Source organism: Mandrillus leucophaeus, unplaced genomic scaffold (genome assembly GCF_000951045.1).
Source record: "Mandrillus leucophaeus isolate KB7577 unplaced genomic scaffold, Mleu.le_1.0 Scaffold802, whole genome shotgun sequence".
In the NCBI taxonomy this organism is placed as follows: domain Eukaryota; kingdom Metazoa; phylum Chordata; class Mammalia; order Primates; family Cercopithecidae; genus Mandrillus; species Mandrillus leucophaeus.
Window position 1 is genome coordinate 57150 of NW_012108720.1, and position 25320 is coordinate 82469.

General features: G+C 40.1%; 1 protein-coding gene across 1 annotated transcript in view; it reads right to left on the minus strand.

The window, feature by feature from the left end:
- Nucleotides 1–25320, minus strand: part of PKP2 (plakophilin 2) — a 102827-nt gene that overhangs the window by 5650 nt on the left and 71857 nt on the right. Inside the window, exons 7-9 of the mRNA XM_011967592.1 lie at nucleotides 24513–24677; nucleotides 23403–23576; nucleotides 4339–4492 (exon numbers count right to left, since the gene is read on the minus strand). Coding sequence (XP_011822982.1) covers nucleotides 4339–4492; nucleotides 23403–23576; nucleotides 24513–24677 — 493 coding nt within the window. The remainder of the gene's footprint in view (nucleotides 1–4338; nucleotides 4493–23402; nucleotides 23577–24512; nucleotides 24678–25320) is intronic.

Genomic DNA, 25320 nt, shown 5'->3' on the forward strand with positions numbered 1-25320 from the left:
AGGATGGTCTTGATCTCCTGACCTCGTGATCTGCCTGCCTCGGCCTCCCAAAGTGCTGGGATTACAGGCGTGAGCCACTGTGCCCGGCCAAACTAAAATCATTTCTGAGGCCAGGCACAGTGGCTTATGTCTGTAATCCCAGCACTTTAAAAGACCGAGGCAGGTGGATCACTTGAGCCCAGGAGTTTGAGACCAGTCTGGAAAATATAATGAGACCCTGTCTCTATTTTAAAAAGTACAATTAAATAAGAGAATAAATAATACATGAATAATCTTTGCTTCCCAAGGTTTTTTTCAATACATAAGTAATACTACCATTCTAAAAAGAGAAATAAACTATTTTAAAGGTACTTTTCTACTATGTATATAACTTCTTGGTTGTAAGTTTGAGTTTGGCTTTCTTTTTGTACTAATAAGAAAAGTATTAAAAAAAATAGACACGTCACTTTCACAATTAGGCTACAGAAAATAAAAAAGACACATAGACCAATGGAACAGAATAGAGAACCCAGAAATAAAGCCAAATACTTACAGCCAACTGATCTTTGACAAAGCAAACAAAAACACAGAGTGGGGAAAGGCCACCTTATTCAACATATTCAACAAATGGTGCTGGGATAATTGGCAAGCCACATGTAAAAGAATAAAGCTGGATCATCATCTTTCACTCAAAAACCAACTCAAGATGGATCAAAGACTTAAATCTGAGACCTGAAACCATAAAAATTCCAGAAGATAATCATGGAAAATCTCTTCTAGACATTGGCTTAGGCAAAGAGTTCATGACCAAGAACCCAAAAACAAACGCAACACAACGCAAAATAAGTAAATGGGATTCAATTAAACTAAAAAGCTTCTGCACAGCAAAAGAAATAATCAGCAGAGTAAACAGATACCCCACAGAGTGGGAGAAAATATTCACAAACTGCATTCGACAAAGGACTAATATCCAGAATCTACAAGGAACTCAAATCAGCAAGAAAAAAGCCAAATAATTTCATCAAAAAGTGGGCTAAGGACATGAATAGACAATTCTCAAAAGAAGATATACAAATGGCATATGAAAATTTTTTTGATAAGCTTCAAACAAACATGAAAAAAATGCTCAACATTACTAATTACCATGGAAATGCAAATTAAAAGCACAATGAGATACCACCTTACTCCTGCAAGAATGACCATAATTTAAAAATCAAAATATAATAGATGTTGGCATGGATGTGGTGAAAAGGGAACACTTCTACACTGCTGGTAGGAATGTAAACTAGTACAACCACTATAGAAAACAGCATGGAGATGCCTTAAGGAACTAAAGTAGAACTACCATTTGATCCAGCAATTCCACTACTGGGTATCTACCCAAAGTAAAAGAAGTCATTATATGAAAAAGACACTTGTACATGCATGTTTATAGCAGCACAATTCACAATTGCAAAATATGGAGCCAACCTAAATGCCCATCAACCAACAAGTGGATACAGAAAATGTGGTATACATACACCATGGAACACTACTCAGCCATTAAAAAGACAGACATAATGGCCTTTGCGGCTCAATTGGATGAAATTAGAGACCACTATTCTAAGTGAAATAACTCAGGAATGGAAAACCAAATATTGTATGTTCTCACTTATAAGTGGGAGCTAAGCTATGAGGATGCAAAGGAATAAGTGATATAGTGGATTTTGGGGACTTGGGGAAAGGTAGGAAGGGGTGAGGGATAAAAGACTACACATTGGGCACAATGTGCACTCCTCAGGTGACAGGTGCACCAACATCTCAGAAATCATCACTAAATAACTTATCCATGTAACCAAAAACCACCTGTACCCAAAAACTTATTGGACAATTTAAAAAGGTATTACTATTTGACAAGTCCACTGGAACTTGTCCTATGGTACATATTTTGGTCAATGCGAACTTGTGCTTAAACTTTTTGTAATAGTTATTTTCATGTATGTTTTCCTCTTTTTCCTCTAACCACTTTAGACTCTTCTTAAAAGATAGAGAGAATGCATCTTTTGCTTTTGCTGATCCCCACAGTTCCCGAATATGTGTTGCATTGATCAGGAATTAACAAATACTGCCTAATTTTATTGTGTGCCTTCATCTGTGTTCACGTGGCATCTTGAAGCACATTTCTCTCTCTGTGATACTGGATTGTAATGAATTGTGTGACTGTCTCAACCTCAAATGAGGCTGTGGGTTCCTTGAAGCCAATTATCTTACTTATTTCTATGTTTCCAGCATTGATCATCATTCCTGAAATGGACAAGTACTCAATAAAAGGCACTGAATGATATGTCATCATAATACCTGGACCTGATTGACAGGTAAGACATACCTTCTGCTCACAGGCCTGAACTCTTTCTTTTTGACTGTGGTTCAAGCACACAGCATACTGTGGAGAGCTCAGTGTTCATCTAAAGCCAGAGGGCTTTAGTTTCAGTCCTGGTTCTGCTACTTTATGGCTCTATGGCCTGAGCAAGCTATTTAACGTCTCTATTTGTTTTTCCCTAAGTTGCAATGTGAGATAATAATGTCTATGTCACAGGGTTATTTTGAGGGAATGAATCAATGCATGTTAAGTGTATTATAGTACTGCGCATGTGGTAAGCTCTCAATGGATGCTATTATCAGAAGGCTTCCTCCTTTTAATAAGTTAAACTACAGAATGAAAGCCTTGACTGGCAAAGTAGCACTGTGAGATACACACCCATGTCTTCTGTGTGAAATCTGTTATTCTGTTACCATGCCCCATTGCCTGTCTTTAAGTTTTTGAGAAAATGTAAGTTTCAAGTTTATTTCTCTAGATGTAAGTAAAACGTAACAACTTATTTCAGGTGAGAACAGGGAAAGTTACCTGGCTTAGAAAGCTCTGGTGAGAAACACAAAGCATGTATTCAAGATGATTTTCACTTATGTCTGGCTATTAAAATTCTGAATTAAGAGAAGTCCTTTTACTTATATATTTGACATGAAGCCAATTTGGAATTTTAAAATTGCATTTATCTTGCTGAAGCCTCTTCTCTCTGTTATCCTTAAAGTGAAGTGTATCAACAGAATCATCTACTATAAACCAGGTGGCTACGGCTATACCTTCCCAATATTTAGGGGACTGCAGAGCCTGAGGCCAACAGCATTCCTGCCCTGAAGGTACATGCTTAATGTGTACAGTGCCATTGTTTACCTTGGCGGTGTTTTAAAGATGGAGTCAATTTTTCATTTGGGAAAAGAACAAAAAAGGGAAGGATAATACACCTCTATTGAAGTTCAGCACAAAAGACCACGGGGAGAGCATTTTAATAATTTTGAGAGTGCCTATGGCAAGGTCTCTTTCAGATTCACTGAGAATGTTCCAGGTTGTCTCTACTCATAATGAGCATGAAACCATTGTATAAAACCTCCTGTCAAATGTGCGGCTGGCTGGCTTTGAAAATGACATTACTAAAACATAACTGCAGCCTTCAATATCTCTGGGGCTATCTGTGTGCATATTTAAAAATCTAATCCATTAAAACAAGCAAAATATTGTTTATATTTTTTGTGAAATGTTGTGAAAAACTGAGTTTGAGTTGTTAGAAACGACCTATTTATAGAGCATTACGAAGCATGTTTAATTTTAGCATTATCTTTCTATCATCTCATTTTGTAATTTTCTACTTGATACAACAAACATTTATCACATACTTCTTGGTATAAGCAAATAAATAAAAAATTATGTTATTTGATAATGTAACACCATTATCATCCCTGTCAATAATACAGTCAAAGGCAAAATATGTCTCATCGCAGTTACCCAAAAAAAGATGCCAAATTTGCTATACTCAGTGACTCCTTTTTTGTCTTTCTATTGTGATTATCTGCTTATCCATTTTTTTTTATGTCCAACACACTGCCAGACTACTAAAGTAAACTACCACTACATGTGTTTTTCAAATGTTCTAGAATTATGGTGCTTAAGAGAGCCACCGAGAGAACATTCTGAAAGACAACTATATGGATTAGAAAGACTTCATTGGATGGTGTGACTGAGGGTGCCACCCAGTGAAAAATATCAACAGTATTACTTATGTTGTTAATTATTAGTATGCTCTAAAATTTTTCTTTTGTAGTAATTTTTAAAAAAATGTTGGGTATTTAAAAAAATCTCTGGTGAGATCCACCGAGAAAGCCTCTTTGTGATATCTGGCGGCAGAAAAGGCAGGCCAGTTTATCACCTACTCCTTACTCCCATTTCCAGTGCATCATTGTGAACGGGAGGGGATACAGACAACATTTCATTGCATTGTATCTTCAGCATGTACATATTACACATAGATACTTATACCGACTCACCAATTTCATTCTGCAGAGAAAGATTCCGGGACAGATTTCTTAGCAGCGAGATGGCTGTCTTTTTCACACTTAGGTCACCGACATGCAGCATCTTTCGGGTGTGCTGAAGGCCATTTTCCTTCTGGACAACTGCCTGAGCCACTGACGTCGGCATCTGTTTTGTAAGACACATCTTAGAAGTGCTATTGTGTTTGATTTCATGATAATATTAAGTTTTCTGTAGATTACCAGAGGTTGATGAAAATGTTTTATTTTATTTTTATTTTATTTATTTATTTATTTTGAGACGGAGTCTCTCTCTGTCACCCAGGCTGGAGTGCAGTGGTGCGATCTCAGTTCACCACAACCTCCACCCTCCAGGTTCAAGTGATTCTCCTGCCTCAGCCTCCGGAGTAGCTGGGATTACAGGTGTGTGCCACCACACCCAGCTAATTTTTTTGTACTTTTAGTAGAGATGGTGTTTTATCATGTTGGCCAGGCTGGTCTCGAACTCCTGACTCAGGTGATCCACCTGCCTCAGCCTCCCAAAGTGTTGGAATTACAGGAGTGAGCCACTATGCCCGGCTGAAGATGTTTTAAAAATTAGAACTGTGATGAAACTAGTCTAAATTAGGTTTTCAAGTTAATTACTAGATAAAAACTGTTTATTCAGTACATTTAAATGCAATCTTGGGGCTGGGCGTGGTGGCTCACACCTGTAATCCCAGCACTTTGGGAGGCCAAAGCTGGCGGATCACCTGAGGCCAGGAGTTCAAGACCAGCCTGGCCAACATGGTGAAACCCTGTCTCTACTAAAAAATACAAAAATATTAGCCAGGTATGGTGGTGCGTGCCTGTAGTCCCAGCTACTCAAGAGGCTGAGGCAGGAGAATCGCTTGAACCTGGGAGACAGAGGTGGCAGAGAGCCAAGATCGTGCCACTGCACTCCAGCCTGGGTGACAGAGCAACACTCTGTCTCAACAAGCAAACAAACAAATAAATGTAATGCAATGCAATGTTGGATTTAATTAGGTTATTACATTTTTTTGCATCTGTGTTTATAAATAAAATGGATTAACCTTTTCCTTGTACTACCCTTTTCACTTTTAGAATCAAGGTTATACTAACATCATTAAGTTAGTTGGGTAGTATTTAATCTTTTTCTATCTCCTTTAGCTGTTTGTGTAATACAAGAATAATCTCTTCTTTTGGGCTTGGTAGAATTTAGCCATACAGATTGAATATCCCTTATCTGAAATGCTTGAGACCAGAAGTGTTTTGGGTTTTTTTCAGATTTTGGAAGATTTGCAAATGTACAATGAAATATCTTGGGGATAGATAGAACCAAGTCTAAACGTGAAATTCATTTATCTTTCATATGCACCTTATACTTATAGCCTGGAGGTCATTTTATACAATATTTGTAATAATTCTGCGCATGAAATAGTTTGTATACATGGAACCATCAGAAAGCAAAGGTGTCACTATCTCAGCCACCCACATGGACAATCTGTGGTTGTTTGCATCACCATTATTCCTGACTCTGAATTCATATACTACGATAGGCTATCATTTTCTTACACCTGTACTCAACAGTTAAAAACATGGTATGCCATTAAAACAGTTAAAAAAAAAATAATGTGTTCAGGTAACTAAGCAGCACAGTAGCATCACCAGAATACCTGTCTCAGCAGTCTAACAGCGACAGACAATGGCAGGCTTTCTGTCTCTAACTACCGTGCTGTGTTTTGATGCAAAGGTTATTGTCTACTGTTTTTTGTTTGTTTTTTTCCGGTGAGAAGAAACATGAAAAGCAATTGAGGGATGAGGAACTGGGTCCTTTAGGGATGAGGAGGCATTCTGTTGGATGGTTTTGCAAAATGTTGCCTCTAGAGTCATCTGCCTCATTAACAATGGCTTTTTTTCCTTCAACTTTTAAGTTCAGGGGTACACGTGCAGGATGTGTAGGTTTGTTACATAGGTTAATGTGTACCATGGTGGTCTGCTGCACAGATCATCCCATCACCTAGCCCAGCACACATCAGCTATTCTTCCCGATGCTCTCCCTCATCCCCCCAAGTCCCCAACAGGCCCCAGTGTGTGCTGTTCCCCACCAAGTATCCATGTGTTCCCATTGTTCAGCTCCCACTTATAAGTGAGGCCATGTGGTGCTTGGCTTTCTGTTTGCCAAGGATAACGGCTTCCATCTCCATCCATGTCCCTGCAAAGGACATGATCTCGTTCCTTTTTATGGCTGCACAGTATTCCATGGTGTGTATGTAGGACATTTTCTTTATTCAATCTATCACTGATGGGCATTTGGGTTGATTCCATGTCTTTGCTATTGTGAATAGTGCTGCAATGAACATACACATTCATGTGTCTTTATATGAGAATGATTTATATTCCTTTGGGTATATACCCAACAATGGAACTGCTGGGTCAGATGGTATTTCTGCCTCTAGATCTTTAAGAAATCACCACACTGTTTTCCACAACGGTTGAACTAACTTGCCCTCCCACCAATGGTGGAAAAGCGTTCCTTTTTCTCTGCAACCTCACCAGCATCTGTTGTTTTTCTGACTTTTTAATAATCGCCATTCTGACTGGCATGAGATGGTACCTCACAGTGGTTCTGATTTGCATTTTTCTAATGATCAGTGATGCTGAACTTTTTTTTCACGTTTGTTAACCACATGTATGTCTTCTTTTGAGAAGAGTTTGTTCATGTCCTTTGTCCACTTTTTAATTTTTTTTTTGTCTGTCTTGTAAATTTGTTTAGGTTCCTTGTAGACGCTGGATATTAGACCTTTGTCAGGCAGATAGACTGTAAACACTTTCTCCCATTCTCTAGGTTGTCTGTTCACTCTGATGATAGTTTCTTTTGCTGTGCAGAAGCTCTTTAGTTTCACTGCATCCCATTTGTCAATTTTTGCTTTCATTGCTATTGCTTTTGGCGTTTTTGTCATGAAATCTTTGCCGTTGCCTATGTCCTGAATGGTATTGCCTAGATTTTCTTCTAGGGTTTTTATAGTTGTGGGTTTTACATTTAAGTCTCCATCTTGAGTTAATTTTTGTATAAAGTGTAAGGAAGGGGTCCACTTTCAATTTTCTGCATTTGACTAGCCAGTTCGCCCAGCACCATTTATTAAATAGGGAATCCTTTCCCCATTGCTTGCTTTTGTCAGGTTTGTTGAAGATCAGATTGTTGTAGGTGTGCAGTCTTATTTCTGAGTTCTCTATTCAATTCCACTGGTCTATGTGTCTGCTTTTGTACCAGTACCATGCTGTTTTGGTTATGGTAGCTTTGTAATACAGTTTGAAGTCAGGTAGCATGAGGCCTCTAGCTTTGACCTTTTTGCTTAAGATTGTCTTGGCTATTCGGCTCTTTTTCAATTCCATATGAATTTTAAAATAGATTTTTTTCTAATTCTGTGAAGAATGTCAATGGTAGTTTAATGGGGATAGCATTGAATCTATAAATTACTTTGGGCAGTAGTTTATTGAGAGCTTTTACCTTGAAGGGATGCTGAATTTTATGAAGGGCCTTTTCTGCATCTATTGAGATCATGTGGTAGTTCTGTTTGTAGATCATGTCTGTAGTTCTGTTTATGTGATGGATCACATTTATTGATTTGCAAATGTTGAACCAACCTTGCAGCCCAGGGATGAAACCCACTTGATGGTGGTGGATACGCTTTTTGACATGCTGCTAGATTCAGTTTGCCAGTATTTTACCGAGGATTTTTGTATCGATGTTTGTCAGGGATATTGGCCTGAAGTTTTCTTTTTTTGTTGTTGTATCTCTGCCAGGTTTTGGTATCAGGATGATGCTGGTCTCATACAATAAGTTAAGGAGGAGTTCCTCCTTTTCAATTTTTTGGAATAGTTTCAGTAGAAATGGTACCCACTCTTCTTTGTACCTCTGGCAGATTTCAGCTGTAAATCTGTCTGGTCCTGGGTCTTTTGTGGTTGGTAGGCTATTTATTACCACCTCAACTTTAGAACTCATTATTGGTCTATTAAGGGATTCGATTTCTTCTTGGTTCAGTCTTGGGAAGATGTATGTGTCCAGAAGTTTATCCATGTTTTTCTAGATCTTCTAGTTTATGCATATAGAGGTATTTATAGTATTCTCTGATGGTTGTATGTATTTCTGTGGGGTCAGTGGTGATATCCCCCTTATCATTTCTGATTGTGTTATTTGATTCTTCTCTCTTTTCTATTAGTCTAGCTAGCAGATCATTTTATTAATTTTTTTTTTTTTTTCAAAAAAACAGCTCCTGAATGTGTTGATTTTTTGAAGGGTTTTGTGTGTGTGTCTGTATCTCCTTGGGTTCCACTCTGATCTTGGCTATTTCTTGCCTTGGGGTTTGTTTGCTCTTGGTTCTCTAGTTCTTTTAGTTGTGATGTTAGGTTGTTACCTTGAGATATTTTTTTTTTTTTTTTTGAGATGGAGTCTCATTCTGTTGCCCAGGCTGGAGTGTAGTGGCACAATCGCGGCTCACTGCAAGCTCTGCCTCCTGGGTTCACGCCATTCTCCTGCCTCAGGCTCCCAAGTAGCTGGGACTACAGGTGCCCACCACCATGCCCAGCTAATTTTTGTATTTTTAGTAAAGACAGGGTTTCACCTTGTTAGCCAGGATGGTCTCTATCTCCTGACCTTGTGATCTGCCCACCTCGGCCTCCCAAAGTGCTGGGATTACAGGCATGAGCCACCGTGCCTGGCCACCTTGAGATCTTTCTAGCTTATTGATCTGGGCATTTAGGATTACAAATTTCCCTCTTAACACTGCTTTAGCTGTGTCCCAGAGATTCTGGTACACTGTCTGTTTGTTCTCATTAATTTCAAATCACTTCTTGACTTCTGCCTTAATTTCATTATTTATCCACAAGTAATTCAGGAGCAGGTTGTTCAATTTCTATGTACATGTGTAGTTTTGAGTGAATTTCTTAATCTTGAGTTCTAATTTGGTTGCACTGTCATCTGAGAGATGGTTTCCTATGATTTCGGTTCTTTTGCATTTGCTAGGGAGTGTTTTACTTCTAATTATATGAACAAGTTTTGGGTAAGTGCTATAGGGTGAGGAGGAGAATGAATATTCTGCTGTTTTTTGGTGGAGAGTTCTGTAGATATCAGGTCTGCTTGATCCAGAGCTGAGTTAACTCTTCTTGATGAATTGAACCCTTTACCATTATGTAATGCCCCTCTTTGTCTTTTTTTGATCTTTGTTGGTTTAAAGTCTGTTTTGTCAGAACTAGGATTGCAACCCTTGCTTTTTTCTGTTTTCCATTTGCTTGGTAAACTTTCCTCTATCCCTTTATTTTGAGCCTAAGTGTGTCTTTGCATGTGGGATGGAAGACAGGACACCAATGGGGTTTGGCTCTTTATCCAGCTTGCCATTCTGTGTCTTTTGATTGGTGCATTTAGCCCATTTACATTTAAGGCTAGTATTGTTATGTGTGAATTTGATCCTGTCGTCATGACGCTAACTGGTAATTTTGCAGACTTGTTTATGTGGTTGCTTCATAGTGTCACTGGTCTGTGTACTTCAGTGTGTTTTCACAGTGGCTGGTAATGGTTTTTTCTTTCCATATTTAGTGCTTCTTTCAGGAGCTTTTGCAAGGTAGGCCTCGTATTGATGAATTCCCTCGTCATTTGCTTGTCTGCAAAGGATCTTATTTCTCTTTTGTTTATGAAGCTTAGTTTGGCTGAAAATGAAATTCTGTGTTGGAAATTCTTTTCTTTAAGAATTTTAAATATTGGCCCCCAATCTCTTCTGGCTTGTAGGATTTCTGCTGAGAAGTCTGCTGTTAGTCTGATGGGCTTACCTTGTAAGTGATCTGGCCTTTCTCTCTGGCTGCCCTTAACATTTATACTTTCATTTTGACATAGAATCTGATAAGTATGTGTCTTGGAGATGATCTTCTCATAGAGTATTCTACTGGAGTTCTCTCCATTTCCTGAATTTGAATGCTGGCCTGTCTTGCTAGGTTGGGGAAATTCTATTGGGATGATATCCTAAAGTATGTTTTCCAACTTGGTTCTGTTCTCCCTGTCTCTTTCAGGTACCCCAATCAGTCGCAGGTTCCATCTCTTTACATAATCCCACATTTCTTGGAGGTTTTGTTCATTCCTTTTCATTCTTTTTTCTCTATTCTTGTCTGCCTGTCTTATTTCAGAAAGATAGTCTTCAAACTCTGAGGTCCTTTCCTCCGCTTGGTCTATTCTGCTATTGATACTTGTGATTGCACGGTGAAGTTCTCATGTTATATTTTTCAGCCCTATCAAGTCAGTTATGTTCCTCTCTAAACTGGCTATTCTGGTTATCAGCTCCTGTATTGTTTTATCATGATTTTTAGCTTCTTTGCATTGGGTTACAACGTGCTCCTTTATCTCAGCGAAGTTTGTTGTTTCCAACCTTCTGAAGCCTACTTCTGTCAACTCAGCCATCTCAGACTCATCGCTGTTCTGAGTCCTTGCTGGAGAGGTGTTGTAGTCATCTGGAGGAGAAGAGGCCCTCTGTCTTTTTGAGTTTTCAGTGTTTTTGCATTGATTCTTTCTCGTCTTTGTGGGCTTATCTACCTTCGACCTTTGAGGCTGCTGACCTCTGAAGGAGTTTCTGTGGGGTCTTTTTTGTTGATGTTGTTGTTTTCTGTTTGTTTGTTTGTTTTTTTCTTTTCACAGTCAGGCTACTGACTGTTAGCAACCATAGGCTGCTGTGGTTTGCTGGGGAACTGCTCCAGACCTTAGTTGCCTCTGCTTTTCCTGTACTTGGAGGTATCAACAGTGAAGGTTGTGAAGCAGCAAAGATGGCAGCCTGCTCCTTCCTCTGGACACTCCATCCCAGGGTGGGTACTGACCTGCTTCTGGCCCAAATGCTCCTTTCGGAGGTTTATTGAAAGGTCTCACCTAGTCAGGAGGAATGGAATTAGGCCCTTATTGAAAGGTCTCACCTAGTCAGGAGGAATGGAATTAGGCACCTGCTTACAGAAGCAGTCTGGCTGTAGAGCAGGTGTGCTGTGTTTGGGAGGACCCTTCCTCATCCGGACTGCCCAGACTCTCTACAGTAGGCAAGCTGGAACAGCTCAGCTGACCGAACCACAGAGATGGCGGCCTCCCCTCCTGCCAGGAGCTCCATCCCAGGGAGAGATCAGAGCTCTCTGTCCATATAAGCCTGGCTGGAGTGATTAAAGGCCCCCCACAGGGAGGCCCTGCCCCGTGAGGAGGAATGGATCGGGGTCCCACTTTAAAGCAGTTTGGGCACAATCTGGCATAGCAGCTGTGCAGTGTTGGGGGGGTATCCCCTCCTCATCTGGACCACCCAGACTCTCTGGAGCTGGCAGGCTGGAATATGCAGTTGACCAAACCATAGAAATAGTAGCCACCCCTCCCCCAGGGAACTCCCTCCTGTTTCAGGCAGACTCACTGTGTTGCCATTGGCTGGCTGGAATTTCCAAGCCAGTGGGTCTTAACTTGTGAGGTGCTGTGGAAGTGGGGCCCGCAGAACAATGCTGCTTGGCTCCCTGGATTCAGCCCTCTTCCTAGGGGAATGTACAAAGGGATCTGTCACCTTGCTGGGAATTCCAGGGTGGAGTATGTAAAACTCTTGTCTCTGTGTGTACCTGTGCTGAGGCTCCACACAGCTCTGTTTATTGGATCCAAGGCCCTAGTAGTGTGGGCTCATGAGGGGATCTCCTGATCCACAGGTTGCAAAGATCTGTGGGAGAAGCATGGTTTCCTGGGCGGGTTGCACAATCAGTCACTGCTTCCCTCTGCTGGGGGTGGGGGTTCCTTTGGCTCCGTGAGGCTCCTGGGTGGGCCACTGGCCCACTCTGCTTTTCTTTATTCTCTCCGGGTCAGGATGATTGTCTAGTCAGTCCCAGTGTGAGAACCTGGATATTTCAGCTGAAGGTGCTGAATTCACTCGACGCTTTCATTCCTCTCTGTGCTGTGGGCTGCAGCTGCTTCTAATGGGCCCTCTTGGTCCCCAACTCAACAATGGCTCTTATTTTAGCAGTCTCTCTTTGATTTTATAAATAGAATGAGTTGTTCTGTTATGAATGCCTGCTGCTCTAGTTCTTCAATAAGCCCATCACACAATTTCACCCTGTCATCTATAGGCACTTTTTCTGCAGTGTTAACAACATCACTATTATCATCATTACCTTATTCAGAATCATTTTGGCCATTTCACCATTGGTCAATGAATGAACAAGTGGAGCCTTGTTATCAATGTTAAAAACTTCTTTAGTATTCACTTCTTCCAGCTTACTGACGGATTATGAAGTCTATTTTTTTGCAAAGGTCAGGAGTTCAGCCATCTTTTTTTTCTCACTTGACATATATAATCCTTCAAAGCCACCATCTCGTTTATCATTACCACTGGACATAGCTGTAGGCCAGAGTTGTGCCAGGCATGCACACCTGTTTCAAGCAATGGCAACAGCATATAGAGCATCCTCAGGCTAAACTCCTTTTGAACACTTTCTCACACCCACACCTCTGTACACCGCTGCTAGCCAGCATGCTGTTCAAGAAAAGTGTTTTTTTAATCTACTCTTTATTGATCTAAGGATACTCTGGTCACATGGCTAAAATGATGAAGTCACATTTGAGGGAAAGTACATAGAATAGACATTTTTAAAATGAGAATTTCAGCTGGGAGATGAGCAGAACAGTTGTCATGTGATAACAAAATCTTGCAGTCATCATCCAGTCGAGTCTCCCTGCAGCAAGCATTAGCCACTTGGTACCAAATGTTTGTGAAACGAATCAAAAAAGATGTCCCTGGTGCTCCATGTCTTTCTGTTAGCATAATAACAGACTGGTAAGAAACTTGCTCCTTGAAAACAGTGAGGACACAAGTTTTTATCTATCACCCCACTTATGTGTGCCTGATGCATTAACACATCTCGGCATATTCTGTCCTTGGCAGCCTTAATTCTAGTAGGTGCTGTTTCATCAGCTGTAGTCAGTGTCTTTCTGAGGCAATGATGCCAAAACAGTGATGTTTCATCAGCATTATAGACTTGTTTTGGCTTCAGATTTTCATTAGGCATGACTGGCAAACTCAATGAATTTCTTCACTGCTTTGTGATCAGCAGATGCTTTATCATCACAAATCTTTAAAAATGTAATGCTGTGTCTTTTGTTAAATTTCTGCAACCAGCCTATTGATTATTCACATTTCCTTTTAATTTTCAGTTCATCAAGATCTTTGCTTGTTTCATGGTCAGCATACCATTATGTGGCATGTGTTCACTGTGACGTGGACAGATCCGCACTTTCAATACATGATCAAGATCTTCATGTTTGACTTTATGCAGTTTTCTAATTTTCACTAACTTCTGTGAATCAGTTTCAGCACAGAACTTCAACAATGTATCCTTCTGTTTCTTCAGGTCATATATGGATGTTTCATATACTCCTGTCCAGTTTCTCCAACAGCTTGGCTTTCTGTGCTAGAGGTAAACATAAATGCTTCCTCTTTTTATCAGTTACCCTGAGGGGTATCTGTAGGTCATTTTGTCATTTTCAGCAATACCTTTATACCACAGAGTAAAGAGTAAGCAAGCAAACACAGTTGAGTCATGCATGTAGGTCTTGGCTCCATGTGGGGCATTGTGGGAAACCTGCCATCAGCATGCCTGGCCTGCACACATGCCATTTTACTATCCTTTGTGGGTGTGCTTGCTTGCATGGGGGAAACTGGGTGTCTGTGGAAAAGATATATGGCAGCTGAAGGGAGCTGGGAGGGATTTGTTTTTTTTTCTTTTCTGCTTGGGGATGCCGAGTAAACTGTGTATTGTGTGCCTGCGTTTTGACTTGACTCGCCATATAAGGTCAAGTATAACATTTTCAACGCATGATGTCATGCTGGTGCTAAAAAGGTTTTGGATTTTGGAGCATTTCAGATTTTGAAAATTTGGATTAGGGATCCTCATCCTACATTGCTGCATATCTGTCACTCACTTCCACGGTGACATGGAATCTGTGTTCACCCAGAAAGCTAACTGAGCTGAGAAAAAAATCTTAAAGGGAGATGTCTTTCATTATCATTTCAGTTCATTTACCGGTTGATAATTAGTCATCTTTTCTATTTCTTCTTGTTCAAGTTTTGGGAATTTACACAGGTTAATTAATTTACACTTTTTTTTTTTTTTGAGACGGAGTCTCGCTCTGTCGCCTAGGCTGGAGTGCAATGGCGTGATCCTGGCTCACTGCAACCTCTGCCTCCTGGGTTCACGCCATTCTCCTGCCTCAGTCTCCTGAGTGCTGGGACTACAGGCGCCCTCCAACACGCCCAGCTAATTTTTTGTATTTTCAGTAGAGACAGAGTTTCACCGTGTTAGCCAGGCTGGTCTTGAACGCCTGACCTCAAGTGATCCACCTGCCTCAGTCTCCCAAAGTGCTGGGATTACAGGCACGAGCCACTGCGCCCAGCCATTATTAACTTTTAAATGGGAAAACCCATCGCTATTTCCATACAAACGACCTGCCAATTGACTTTCTGTAACCCACTTAGAAGTTTGGATCTATATTCGGTCAAATCCGTGTTAACTGATCACAGTCCTTGCATTTGTTATTCCTGGCTGTAGCTGTAAACTATCGCAAGCACAGTCAGTCTGAAGGTGAGAATTGTATTTTTGAAAATATAAAATGTCTTGACTTCCAGGAGCTTACTAGAGAAATAAAAAAGTGTAGCCTGCAGTTTTCAAAACCAATTCATCACAAGATTGAAGGTTATAAATCTAAATAATGGTCAGTGTTAGCCCAATAGTGACCAGACAAACATAAAACAAAAATGTAAAAACCAAAGCAAAAAACTAAAAACCCCAAAACAAACAACCAAACAAATAGTCTAAGCCATAAGGACCCCTTGTGAACTCTCATATGGATGTCTGGATTTTAGGAACAGGATTATCAGATCAGTGGGAGAAAATGTATAAACATTGGGAAGTAGAATCATTTCAAGTTCATTTTGGGCCTTTGGATATGACTTTAATATTAATCAACTTACTTTAAACTGAGCCTGCTTAATATATAATGAAACAAATAATTGTCATGTCTTATTGTTTTTATAATTTAGTCAGTATCTTTTTTTCTTTCAATATTAAAAAGAGCAGGAAGAAGTTAGGCCTGGTGGCTCATGGCTGTAATCCCAGAACTTTGGGAGGCTGAGGTGGGAGGATTGCTTGAGGCCAGGAGTTTGAGACCAGCCTGGGCAACATAGTGAGACCTTGTCTCTACAAATGATAAAAAAATTTAGCCCAGTGTTGTGGTATGTGCCTGTGGTTCTAGCTTCTTGGGAGGCTGAGGTGGGAGAGAATCATTTGAACCCTGGTGGTCAAGGCTGCAGTGAGCCACGTTTGCACCACTGCACTCCAGCCTGGATGACAAGGCAAGACCCCATCTCGGGAAAAAAAAAGAGGGGAGGAAGAAAACATGTAATTGTTAGATACAGTTGCAATACTAGTTATTAAAACATATCTTTTATTAGACTCTCAAACTGTCCATGACTCAAAGGAATTTAATTACTATTTTATAATGTTTGTTCTATTATAAACAAATAAAAATTTGTCTTTCATTAATTTGCAGAACATTCTGTTAGACTATTTGCTCTCCTCTGAGAAGAATCCTTCCCCTGTAGCCATCCAAGGAGGAGACTATTGGACACCACTCCTGTATCCTGGACCAGGAGGGACGTTTGGCACTTCTCTCTCTTCCCAGCTGCACTTCTACACTATTCCGTCTTCCCTCAAATGCATAAGTCCTGTTCTTCTGAGTTACCACCGTCCAGCTGTATCACCCCCCACAGCATTTTCTTTGCTATCACAAGGCCTATTGTTCTTTCCTCAATATTCGCTGGAGGCTTTGGAGCCCAGTTCACAGCCTTCTCCATCTCCTATTCATATACCTCATCAAAATGATTACCTCATAGTTCCTAGACTCCCGCACAGTCCCTGACTTTCATCTCTTCCACACATCAGCCACTCACTTCCATGGTCACACAGAGCCTGTGTTCACTCAGAGACACGTTGCCTCTGAAAACATAAGCTCAGCAATGTCAGGCTCTGAACACATTTTCCCATTCTCCTTGCTCTCCCTCCTACCATGTTTCTCTTCAGCCTCATCAAGAACTTCAGTCCCTTTACCCGACCTTCATTCCTTACACCTCAAGATATCAATTCTCTCCTGTCTTAAATTTCTTATTTAGACTACAGTGCACGAACCATCGCATTAAATATTATCTCTCCAGGTTGGGCACTATGGCTCAAACCTGTAATCCCAGCACTTTGGGAGGCTAAGGAAGGCAGATCACCTGAGGTGAGGAGTTCGAAACCAGCCTGGCCAACACGGTGAAACCCTGTCTCTACTAAAAATACAAAAAATTAGCTGAGCGTGGTGGTGGGCGCCTATAATCTCAGCTACTTACTAGGCTGAGGTAGGAGAATCACTTGAACTTGGGAGGCGGAGGTTGCAGTGAGCTGACTGTGCCACTGGACTCCACCCTGGGCGACAGAGTGAGACTCCATCTTAAAAAAAAAAAATTCCAATACTCTCAACAATCTTGTCAGTCTAGCTTATTTTTCTCTCACCCATCAAAACTGCAATACGGGGTTCATTTAACTTTTTTCTTTTCTGATTTTATACTTGTCTACCAAATACTGCTAGGGCAAACAGTGCATTTGCAGAAGAACCAATCTGCAAATTATGGCCTCCAATCTCTACAAGGAACTCAATGTTGCTAGTAAACTTCCTGTTTCTTAAACACCAGTGGGGGTTTCAAAGCCTTACACCAGAATCACCCTTGTAAAATTTAATCTGATTATGTTCCACACCTCAGATTTAAACCCTTTCATGACTCCCCATCGCCTTCCAAATGATGTTCAAACATCTTAGTACGGCTCAAACAGTCCTCTGTAGTCTGACATTTTACTTCCTTCCTTACCACTACTCCCTAATTCTCTAGATTACAACTCTCCTAAACTGCCTATCTCTCCTACTAGACCATTCATTAGCCTCTTGAAAGAATGTATCTTATCCATCTTTTCTCCACCTCAGTGCCTTGTATAGTACCTTGCACACGATAGGTCCTATACAAATGTTTACCGACCTGAATTGTATAAATAATATGCTATCAAGTTTCCCTGAAGATTTATCATCTCAGAAGGTACTTGAAAACAAGATGAGGAATCAAAGTCACAAAATATTTCTTACAATTTTTGTTTTCTTTTAAAACATGAGAATTTCTTGAGAATTAAAATCTCGCTTTATAGCCATATCATACTACACTATTTAATGATATATGCTTAGATATAATAAAGAGCATTAATGTTTTCATGTTAATTCGTAAGAACAATCATTGAAAACATGTGACTGTAGATGAGGTCTGATTCCTTAAATGCTGTTTGCTCAGCTTGGGGACAGCATGGCAAAATTTCACTAATTCTGATTCACTGAGGGAAATGAGAAAGCGTGAAGTAGGATGACCTTTATAATTTGCTCCATAAGGAAAATAAGCAATGAGCGCTACCAGATAGAGATTCTATATTCTAGCTTTTATAAATATGTGAGAATGACTGTTATTTAGCTGGTCAACTGTTTGCAATAGCACTTTTAACTTATATTGCCTTGATCATTAATGAGGTTGAAAAAATGTTTTCAAATGTTTATTGGCCTTGAAAAAAAATTTCAACTTTTAGATTCAGGGGGTAGATGTGCAGCTTTGTGACATGGGTATACTGTGTGATGCTAAGGTTTGTGATATGAATGATCCCGTCACCCAGGTAGTGAGCATAGTACCCAAGAGTTAGTTATTCATCTCTTTCCCCCTCCTTCTCTCCCTCTTCTTGTAGTCCCCAGTGTCTAATGTTGCAATCTTTACGTCCACGAGTAACCAATGTTTAACTCCCACGTATAAGTGAGAATATGTGGTATTTGTTTTTCTGTACCTGCATTAATTCACTTAGGAAAATGGCTTCCAGATGCATCCATGTTGCTGCAAAGGACATGATTTTACTCTTTTTTATGGCTGCATATCATTCCAGGGTGCATATGTACCACATTTTCTTTATTCAATCCACCAGGGATGGGCACCCAGGTGGATTCTGTGTCTTTGCTATTGCGAACAGCATGGTGATGAACCTATGAGTGCACGTGTCTTTTTGGTAGAATAATTTATTTTCCTTTGGATATCTACTCAGTAATGGGATTGCTGGGTGGAATGGTAGCTCTGTTTTAAGTTCTTTGAGAAACCTCCAAACTGCCTTCCACAGTGGCTGAACTAATTTATATTCCCACCAACAGTATGTAAGTGTTCCCTTTTCTCCTAAGCCTCACCAGCATCTGTTGCATTTTGACTTTTTAATAATAGCCATTTTAAGTGGCGTGAGACGGCGTCTCACTGTAGTTTTGATTTGATGATTAATGATGATTAGTGATGATGAGTGTTTTTTCATGTTTTTTGGCCACTGGCAATGTCTTTTTTTGAGAAATGTCTGTTCATGTCTTTTGCTCCCTTTTTAAATGGGGTTATTTGGTTTTTGCTTGCTGAATTTTTTAAGTTCCTTACAGATTCTGGATTTAAACCTTTACCAGATACATACTTTGTGAACATTTTCTCCCATTCCGTAGGTTGTCTATTTACTCCCTTGATAGTTTATTTTGCTGTGCAGAAGCTCTTTAGCTTAATTAGGTCCCAGAATAGACAACCCAGCAATGAAGCTCCACACCTACAGCCATCTGGTCTTTGACAAAGCTGACAAAAATAAGCAATGGGGAAAGGACTCCCTATTCAATAAATGGTGCTGGGATAACTGGCCAGCCATGTGAGGAAAAACAAAACTGGACCTCTACCTTTTACTATATATAAAAATTAATTCAAGATGGATTAAAGATTTAAATGTTAAGACCTCAAAATGTAAGAATCCTAGAAGAAAACCTGTGAAACACCATTCTGGACGTTGGCCATGGGAAAGAATTTATGTTGGCTATTTCAATGTTATCTTTCGCCAAGTGTCTCTTAAGTCTCTTGTCCATTCATTTTTCTATTGGGCGGTCCATGTTTTGTTTATTTATTGTTATCTCAACTCTTCTATATTTTCTGAATACCCACATTTGTTACTTACATATGTTGCAAAAATCTTTTCCCACTCTGTGGTTTGCCTTTGTAATGTCTTAACATGTCTTTTGATAGCATAAGTTATTAACTTAGTCAATTTATCAAATATTTACTTTAAGGTTAGTCCTCTTTGTGTCCATTTTAAGGAAATCTTTCCCTATTCCAGGTCATGAAGATATTCTTCCATGTAATTGTTTAGCATCTTTATTGTTTTACCTTTTATATTTAGGTTTCATTCCTGTTGGTATTTATTTTTGGGTAAGGTATGCGGTAGGGCAGAAGATCCCAACCCCCTGGGTCACAGTACCAGACCATGGACCGTTAGGAACCCGCCGCACAGCAGAAAGTGAGCAGTGAGTGAGCATTATTAGTGCTTGAGCTCCACTTCCTGTCAGATCCGTGGTGGCATTAGGTTCTCATAGGCGCACGAACCCTATTGTGAACTGCACACGTGAGGGATCTAGGCTGTGTGCTCCTTATAAGGATCTAATTGATCTAAGGTGGAACAGTTTCATCCTGAAACTCTCTCTCCCCAGCCTAGTCTGTGAAAAAACTGTCTTCCATGAAACCAGTCTCTGGTGCCAAAAAGGTTGGGGGCCGCTGAGGGAATCTGTTTCATTTTTTTCTGATCGATATTAAATAAAGGGCTTTTAAAACTATTTATTTCAGGCTGGGCACAGTGGGTCAGGCCCGTTCCCAGCACTTAGGGAGGCTGAAGAGGGCAGATCACTTGAGGTCAGGAGTTCGAGACCAGCCTGGCTGACATGGTGAAACCCGTTTATACTATAAATACAGAAATTAGTTGGGAGTGGTGGCACATGCCTGTAATCCCAACTACTTGGGAGGCTGAGGCACGAGAATTACTTGAACCCAGGAGACAGAGGGTGCAGTGAGCCGAGATCGTACCACTGCACTCTAGCCTGGACAACAGAATGAGACTCTATCTCAAAAAATTAAGACAAAAAAACCAAACTTTATGTCAATGACTTTTAACTTTTACTATGCAATGTTTAATCTTTTAATTTATATTATATTTAAAGAGCTTGCTAAATAAGTAAATTTTATTATTCCATCCTTTTGCTACTAGAGTAACCATTATATCTGAACTAATAAAGCTTAAACTAACATACTTGTACTAACTAGAAATTACTGTCATAATTTTTGTATGTAAATTATATAATCTGTCTTTTAGGAAGCTATTTCAGCTTGGGTTCTTTGCCGAGTAAAGTCCACCGTCATTAATTGTTCGGTGCTATCTCAGTTACGATCATATGACCAATGGACTTGATATTTTCTGGTACTATGTGTATGACCTAATTTTCATGTTTTCCTATTCAAAGATTCCTTGTTTGAAATTATAAAGCCAGAGATCTTATCACAGCATCTAAGCATACAAAATTAGGAAAAGTAATGATTTTAAAAAAACACATATGTCAAAATTTTAAAAAGCATCTCGTAACTTAAAAAAATAAAGGGAGGTTGGGCGCGGTGGCTCACACCTGTAATCCCAGCATTTTGGGAGGCTGAGGCTGGTGGATCACCTGAGGTCAGGAGTTTGAGACCAGCCTGGCCAACATGGTGAAACCTCATCTCTACTAAAAATACAAAAATTAGCTGGGTGTGGTGGCAGGCACCTGTAATCCCAGCTACTCAGGAGGTTGAGGCAGGAGAATTGCTTGAACCCGGGAGATGGAGGTTGCAGTGAGCTGAGATCGCGCCACTGCACTCCAGCCTGGGTGACAGAATGAGATTCCATCTCAAAAATAACAATAATAAATAAAAACAAAATAAAATAAAATAAAGGGGCCTCATATTTGCCCCATGCTGCTAATGATTTTCTCTTATAAATCTCCAATCAAGTCCAGTTCTAACAACCTTGAATATGAATCAGTATCAGTTGAGTGTAAGCTTCCCTTTAGGGATGGCCTATTAGGCCCCTTAGGTATGACTATTGGCTACTTCCCTGCCTTTAGGAGAGAGTATAGGCCTCCCTTTAAACACTCCCTCCTGAAGGGAGGGAAATAGCCAATAGTCATACCTAAGGCTAGGTATGATTCTAAATGCCTTGATACAATTAGGTCATGAAGGTATCTTCCTTACTTAGGTCCTTTATGGACGTGGTACCTTAAAGTTTTCCTAGTACTTTAAATTTCTGTTTTTTATCCTGGTAAGACTATTACCAAACACAAGGATTTGTCTTATTTACTGCTGTGTAACCCACACCATAACTGCTAGTGTCTGTTATGTAATATGCTCAAAAGAATGTGTGTTCAGCAAATGAACGTAGGAACTTAGGGACTACGTAATACAATCATATTCAGAGCTTAAGTGGCACAAATATCCCTGTAACCTCAGAAAAATGAAAGCACCCCTGGTCTGGATTCTGTGGGAGGCTCTTGGAATGGAAGAAGCTAAAATCCAAGCTTAAAGGGTTAGCTTATATTGAACTAGACTCAGACCACAGCAAGCTTAAACACACACACACACACACACACACACACCCCTATTTAATTTTCTTTTATGTTAGCTGGGAATTAATAAGAGGGCTTCTGTAGTTCAGCAAAGTAAGATAAATGGTTTTGGGAAACCTAGCATAGGAAAATGGGAAATAACATGATTCATTAGTGTCCCTGTGTCATTAAGGGCTCCCTGGTAGTTATCAGTTTCCTTCTCAATGCACATTTTGCAGAAAGCCAAACAGATGAAAGTTTGGGTGCATTCTTAACCACAATGCTAAGGTAAGAGAAATACTGGTGTTAGCATTTCACAATTTTATTCAAAACAGAGAACAAGCTTCTGTGTGAACACACATATTAAAGAATAATATGGTTTCTCAAGTAAAACGTAAATATTTTTTGCTACTTACAAGAGTCCTTTTCTCTACAGAGATAAGTGGAGACTACACAGATAATGAGCTATTTGGGGGGAGTTCATTCTAATCGTTTCATGACCAAGGCAAATAATACAAGCTTAGTTTAAATCATTAAATACTTATAGAATACCTTAAATATAGGAAGGGTATAAAATACATGGGGAAGTGAATAAGCTTTTACTGTTTTAATTATTTTGACTTTGCTGGTATAAAGTAAGTGCATCTGGAAAGAGGATCAGCTCTTTATTTTGTAGCTGAATTTCTGGGACACAAAAGCACAGATGGCCTTTCCAACTCCACACTGCAGTAGACATCTGCTGTTGTTTTTGCCTTCCCAGCACTTTTTCCTCCTTCCTTTGGTAGTAACAGTCTCATTTTCCATTAGGAAGCACTCCTTTACCAGTTTAGCCCATGTGGTACAAGGGGTAGTGGCCCTCATCCAATCAAACCCATCCCCTGGAAGGGCAAATCTGGGCATATGACCCAGACTTGGCCAGTTAGAACATCGCAGCCTCAGAGACACAGGTACTGGTTCGGAAACGGGCAAGAGGCCCAAGCCAGCCCGTGAGACATACTCTCCAACTTCTTAACAACACTCTTCGGAAAATGGTAGTTTGTTTCTTATGGGGGACACATGGGGCTGATAAAATGTGAGCCTGAAATAATTCATGGCTGTCTTTGTTACCCTATGGACAGAACCTTTGAGAACAAAACCAGCGGAGGAAAACCAAGCCCAAAAGATGAAGAAAGTCATAATTGTAATCACTGATGCACCTAAGTCCAGTCATGGCAGAAAGAAGACCCACCCCGGACTTTTCAGTTCTATAAGCCAAAAATTTCCTCTTTTTTGCTTAAACCCGTTTGAGGCAGGATTCTGAGATCTGTAACTGAAAGAGTACTGACCAACAGCAGCCTGACTTGACTTCACATAAGCTGAGACTGAAACCCTCTGTAATTTCTGAGAACTGTCTTGACTAAAATAAGAAACCTTTGTCTCTTACCTCACTGTTTCGTCTCTGAAATGAATGTAGGTATGTCTACAATATCATTATTTTACAAAGTAGGAAATCAGGCCCAATACTCACTGGTCCACTTCCGGCAGTGAGGTTCTGGAGAGCTCCTAAGGATGCTTCCTGTGTGTAGTTGCGGACACTCTTGGCGATCAGTGACAGATACATCCTTATCACGATGGAATGCCACAGCCACTCCACACCCTTGGGGTTGCTCTTTTCCTCTGGCATCGGCATGTCCTGGTATTGCTGACCACACACAAAAGGAATCCAGAATTAATGCATGTCAGGTGATGTGTACAATTTCACACTCAAACCAGGAGACCAGAAATACTGTCTAGAAAGGCTCATAATTTGCATAAGCCCTTGAAATAGAAATTTTAAAAGCAAATACATACAATTTCTAATCACTTAACTTTTAGCCCATGATGATTATTTCTTCCTAGTAACACCCCACACCCCTAACTTGATATTTCTCCCAGTGAGAGAAAATTCAGAGAATTAAGCATAGGCCATTCTAGAATGGTTTTCAGGCTGCTGTTGAGCTAAAAGCTAAATTAGTCACAACCACCCTGCAGATAAGAAAAACAGGCCTGTTCCCTCAGTCTTGTGAAAGTGTCCAGGATAGCACCAGGGTTCTAAATTTACCAGCTGATCTCCACAAATACCATGATACTCAGAGAAGGAGGGGAGGTTACATTCTTTTAGTTTTCATATCAGTATGGAAATAAATATGTATTCCTTCCTATGAGGTTTGCTTTTAGTATGTCCAAAGTTTGTTTTCAGAATGCCCAAAGCCAAATATCAGGGCTGACTTTAATAAAAACAATTTATATACAATTAGCTATGCTGCATTAAGCTTCTTTCCTAACCTGTAAAGCATAAAGCAGTATGGTTCATGGGTAGCAATGAAAATCTGGAGCCAGGCTGCCTGGGATTGTATTCAATCTCTTCTACTTACTTGCTGAATTATTCCGGGAAAATTAATCTTACTGTGTCTCTGTTTCCTCACTGGTAAATGAGGGTATTAATAATACACACCTCAAAAGGTTGATGTAAGAATTACAATAACTTAAAATAGTGCCAAGACATACCAAGTACTTAGACATACACATATACACAAACACAGAATCTCTCTCATTATCTCCCTCTCTTTCTCATTCTTTCAAAAACTTCCCAATATACCTCTTTTACTTTCCTGCTTCGACTGCCAAAACACCCAATACTTTTGTTGTTGTCAGTCTGGATATTCCGGTTTTGAATATAGATATTCTGGGAATATTTCTCTGGGAGCTCTGCCTCCAGCTGGTAGGAGAGGTTATGAAGAATGCATACACAATTCTCTGTGGCCTGAGGAAACAGGACAAGAATATTGATCGTATACATATAGACATCCTTGCAGGTGTGATATCACAGGACGCAGGCTTTAGCTCTTACAAGGTTTACCAGATGCAACTGGGTGTGCTTAAACTGCGGGATGCCTGGGGGAATCGCAATGAGTATGTCTAGAAAAGCTAATGTTATCATGAATAGTCAGGAGTGCGATGCTAAGAAGTAGAGGCTAAATTTCTTAAACAATGGAGAGTCTTTTTAGTTTACTTTCTAAAGAGTGTGTCCAGAACAACTCCATAGTTTAGATACGTAACTTACTAGCTATGCTGAGTTGGAGAAGAGGAGGAGATACTGTTTATAGGGACCACCTAGGAGGCTATTGCAATAATTGGAATGAAAGATGCAAATGTAGGAAGACAGTACAAGCATCACAGGGAAGTGGAAGAACCGAAAGCCTTTTCAGAGGTAGAAAGCACATGATCACTCAGATTTCCATCTTCTTTTGGTGGATGGTGATGATTATTAAGAAGGATTATAGGCCGGGTGCTGTGGCTCACGCCTTTACAGAGCACTTTGGGAGGCCGAAGCGATGGATCACCTGAGGTCAGCAGTTCAAGACTAGGCTGGCCAGCATGGCGAAACTCTGTCTCTACTAAAAATA